This window comes from Accipiter gentilis, unplaced genomic scaffold (assembly GCF_929443795.1).
Source record: "Accipiter gentilis unplaced genomic scaffold, bAccGen1.1, whole genome shotgun sequence".
Lineage (NCBI taxonomy): Eukaryota > Metazoa > Chordata > Aves > Accipitriformes > Accipitridae > Astur > Astur gentilis.
In genome coordinates, this window is record NW_026061101.1 from 1,357,444 (window position 1) to 1,361,938 (window position 4,495).

The following is a 4,495-nucleotide window of genomic DNA, read 5'->3' on the forward strand; positions in this document are numbered from 1 at the left end:
GCTTCTTGTGCTGCTCCTTCTCTTTTTTCTTTTGCTTTTTCTTGCTGTCTTGACTCTCTCCTGAGCTGGCACTGCTGCTGTGGCTTCGAGGCTGACTCTCAGGAGGCCTTTGACTACAGCAAACACTGGGACGGCTTTGACCTCTGCTTGCTTCAGGCTGGTCAACTGCAGCAGGTGCTGCTGTATCCTCTTTCACCTTATCAGCAGACTTTTCTTTCGGGTCTTTTGGATTTTTTCCTGCAGCTCCCTCATCTTTTGCAGATACATTACTCTCACTGTCATTTTCATTGTGGTCTTTCTTTGCCTTTTCCTCCATGGCTGCTCTGGTTTCTGGGTGATCTTTTGTCACTTTGGGGTGAACTTTCTGCGGGGTACCAAGAACCTTCTCACCCTTTTGAGAGGAAGATGTTTCAACACTGCCTGTCTTGGGCAACTCCTCCTTCACTTTTTTCGCAGGAGGTTCCATTCCAGGAGATTTTTCACGAAATGAAGGAAATCCTTCATTCTCATCTCCTTTTCTTCTCTTCTGGGGTTTTCAATGTTTATTTCCTTTGCCACCTCCCTGTGGATATTCCACTTCCTTCTCTTTTGATTTGGTAGGATCTTTGATGACAGGGCGCGCTCTTCCAGACGATTTTTCAGGGGAATTTCCAGCTCTATTACCAGGTGACCTTGACCTAGAACAATAGTTACGACTCTTCCCTTTGCCTCTTCTTGGATGCGGCCGCGATGGCGAGTAGGAATGCAAATGGGAACGACAAAATGACCGAGAGTGGGAGCGAGAGGGGGAAGAAGCTGATCTTGACTTGGAGTAGGTATAGAAACTTCTAGAGTAAGACGAAGCACTATAAGGAGGCTTGGACCTTAAAAAAAACACAACACACACACACGCACAAGTTAATTCAAAACAGTCGCTCTCCCCAGTTTTTTCCTCCCAAATTTGGTTTGAGGTTTTTTGACTCTCCATACACTTATGTTCTTTCAGCTGCTGACATAATGCTACTGCCAGCTGAAGAACTTAATAGCATGTAAAAGTTTCTGCTCACAAGACAGAACAGCTGTTGCTTTGTTAGTGGAAACACAAAGAGGAAGGCTAAGTCTGTTTCCACTCACTTCTACCACATGAACTACCATACCTATTGGCCGATTTCAGGTGGTGTATAGTGGCCTCTACTGCTATGTCAGTGCACACTTTTTTTCACTACTCTGCAACTGCATGCAGCGCAATTCATTGTTGTTGCAGTAAGATGCAAAAAGAGCAAGTCTTAATGGCTACAGTGCAGCATCAAACATCAGGAAAACATGGTTTGGCCTGAAGACAGTAAAGCTCAATTTCAAAATGCCTGCTTAGTCTCTTTAACTTCACTACTTCTTTGGCAATTTGTACAGGATGCAAAATACTTGTACTGCAGTCTTACAATCAACACTTCTAGCCCAATGTCCTAGCAAAATCTTGCACATACCTCTAGCTCTAACCAAGGATAGTGACCGTGCTTCAAGAAAAAAGTCGTATCTAAAGGCTTCTAAACTCAGCCTCGAGTAATATGACTCAATGCCATTACTCTAGGAAAGCTACTGACAGCATTACTAAGAGACAGCTATTCAGACTCCTGCCCAAGTGATTTGGGGGATAGAAAACATCAGCTGCCCTGAGTTTTTTCTTCACAAGTTTTTCTTGTTTTTCATTTAACAATGTCAACAAAATTCTAGTGAAAGCCACCAGTTTGCAGTCCAGCTTAAAATCTCTCCGTGTATCCACAGGAGAGAGACAAACGAGGAAATGGAGACAATTTCTCTCACATATCTCCTCCCATGTGCTTTGAGGTAATGGTTACAATCATGTAGTCGACAGGGAACCAAATTGTTCCCTCCCATTGTGTAATTTGTGTTGAATTAAAAAGAAGACAATAAGGTTTACATACCAATCGGGAAGGGGGAAGGGACACATTGTGATTGACTAGATAAGGAGGGAAAAGCCAATGGACCAGATAAGGGGATGAACTCTATGGTGACTACATTCCTCCACATCAAAAGACACTCCACAGACACTCTCCTTTGAGAAGATTGACCGAATCTACCCATTAACAAACCTGTGAAGAAAGAAGCAGCAAGACAAGGCGGAGATCTACAAGAAAGGGGTGCATGAACTGTATAAAAGGAATGTAACTATAACAGAAAGTTGTGAGCCGTTGGTGGAGCGCGGACTGCCCGGCCGCACAGCGCTGCTTGCTTGAAATTCTGAATAAATATATGAATTTTATATAGAATTGGCTCTGTTGGTTTATAACAATCAGAACAGGGAGATGCAGAAAATCCGGCTACTACGCCTATTCACTTCCCAGCCTCCTCACGGCTCTCAGGAGGTGAAGGATGTCATTGCAGAGAAGCTTCAGGGAAAGAGGCCCCCGTTCCTTAACAACTGCTGCCCCATTATCACTATCAGTCAACTGTCATCTCTGCCATATTTGAGCTAGTAACCTACATATGAAACTCCTATCCCTGCTAATCCCTTGAATCATCCAATCCATCCAATGAGAGAGAGGTGCAGTGGAACTCCCCCTGATTCTTCCAGACAACCTGCTTCTCCATTACAGACATGTAAACCAGTTACCTGGAAAAGGAATGCCTACGCTCCTTTGGAATCTTTTTACGTTCCATCAATTCCTTAGCAAAATCACTGGCAAACTCATCGCGTTTGGACTTTTTCTTTCCCCTGTTAAAATAAGTTTGACCTTTATTACAAAAAGGCACCAAGAAACAAAACATGGCCTATATGAGAAAATATAGACTGCATGCAAACGCAAAAGGGGAACGTCCTATTTCAGCAAAAACAGTTTAGCATTCCTACAAGTTTTAGGGAAAGTTCTAGAATGACATTTGTCTTGGTTTAGTTTTGCATGTTTACCATCTGCAACAAAAAAGTATATTGGAAAAAACACTGTCATTTTTGCTTACGTCAGGTGCACTTAAGTGTAACTGCAGCTCGTTATGCCATCAAAATACAAACATGAAGCCCCACGCAGCTTCACTGAGCCAAATACTTACTCCTCTTTAAGACTCCGTTGTTCTCTGTAAAACTCCTCCCTAGAGAAAGGAGATGCTTGTGTCCTTGGGATGGTAAGTGAAGGAGACATGGGTACTGCTCTTGGGACCCAAGCTGATGACGTGTTTGCAGGAGCTGGGGGATATCCTGGAGGGGGGACAGTGCACCCAGCAGATGGAGGCTGGCCAGGTGGAAACTGAGGAGGAAACGGTGGTGGTGGTACCCCCAGTGGAAGAGGAAGTGCATGGCGTGCTGGAGGATACAAGGGAGCTGGAGGCACAGGCACAAAGACTGGTGTTGATTCTGGTAGTGCTGGCGCCTGAGTCCTTTGGGTACATTCACTGTGCAGGCGTCCTCGGTTTGGACCTCTAACGAAACCCGAAAACATGTGTCACTGTTTGTTACACTCTGCCTGATTTTAAAGGGGAAAGCGAAGGAAGCGGGAGCATGGTGGCGAGCACTTCTTGTTCTCAACTTAAGCATTTTTCTCCCTGCTTTCCGTTCATGGGAGATTACACTCACTTCTTGATCCTCATCCTCGCCTTCCACATCCTCACCCCCAACACTCCCCTCGGTCTTCTCTCCTTACACTCAGCTTTGCAGCTGCAGGTGGAGGCTGCCCATGCTTAACAGAGGCTCCCATCTCCCACGTGCCATGTGCCCACCGCCCCTCTGCTACTCCTTGAGACACTTCATATTTCGCACTTCTAACCTTCAAAGTCCTGCACAAATATTAACTCATCTTCTCTCAAACTTCTTTTAACCTCTTCCACATACGCTTCCTGTGCTGTTGCCTCATGATGATGTACTTGGCCTGTTCTTGTCCCTGCATTGTTATTTTCTTCCTTACTGAATCTGAGATTTTAAACCATCTGTGGGATGGATCCCGATTTTTGTTTGGATTTATCTTTGAGATTTTATAAAGACTCTGCACCCTTACAGTCTATCTAATGTCAAGTATATAAAAAAATGAAGGACTGACTTGGCACAGCAATAAGAGATAAAACAGACTCTTCTCTTCCCATCGGAGAGAAAGCAGCTGGGCTATTTGAGACGACTAAATTGAAGAAACTCAAAATTGTCCTAAAATAACAGCCTTGACTTTTCCAATGATTTGCTCAATCAGAATCAACTAAGTTGTTCAAAAAAGAACGCTGGAGGCTGGTTTCTATTGGGAAATCAATTTCTTCAGCCTTATACAGCCAGTGAGCAAAAGGGTGGCTTTCCACCTGATCCTTTAATTATATTTGATATTTAGATGCACTTATGGTTTCCTCAGAAAGCGTTCATTTTTCAGAGTCCTCTTTTCAATTATGCGCTGGACTTTTATTGTAAATAATCTTACTGCGAGCACATAGCCCTTTGTTAAAGCCAATTCCAATTAGGCCATTTAAACATTAATGACCACTTGTATTCTACACAACTATCGGTGCACACTTACTTCATTATGAA

The 4,495-nt window shown here is 43.8% G+C and overlaps 1 protein-coding gene across 2 annotated transcripts in view; it reads right to left on the bottom strand.

The window, feature by feature from the left end:
- Positions 1-376: 376 nt before the first annotated feature.
- LOC126037437 (E3 ubiquitin-protein ligase RBBP6-like) overlaps positions 377-4,495 on the bottom strand; it is an 87,639-nt gene continuing 83,520 nt past the window's right edge. For both annotated transcript variants that reach the window (XM_049797752.1, XM_049797753.1), the window contains exons 9-11: positions 3,046-3,411; positions 2,612-2,713; positions 377-863 (exon numbers count right to left, since the gene is read on the bottom strand). In XM_049797752.1, the coding sequence (XP_049653709.1) occupies positions 536-863; positions 2,612-2,713; positions 3,046-3,411 (796 nt within the window). In that variant the 3' untranslated portion in view covers positions 377-535. The remainder of the gene's footprint in view (positions 864-2,611; positions 2,714-3,045; positions 3,412-4,495) is intronic.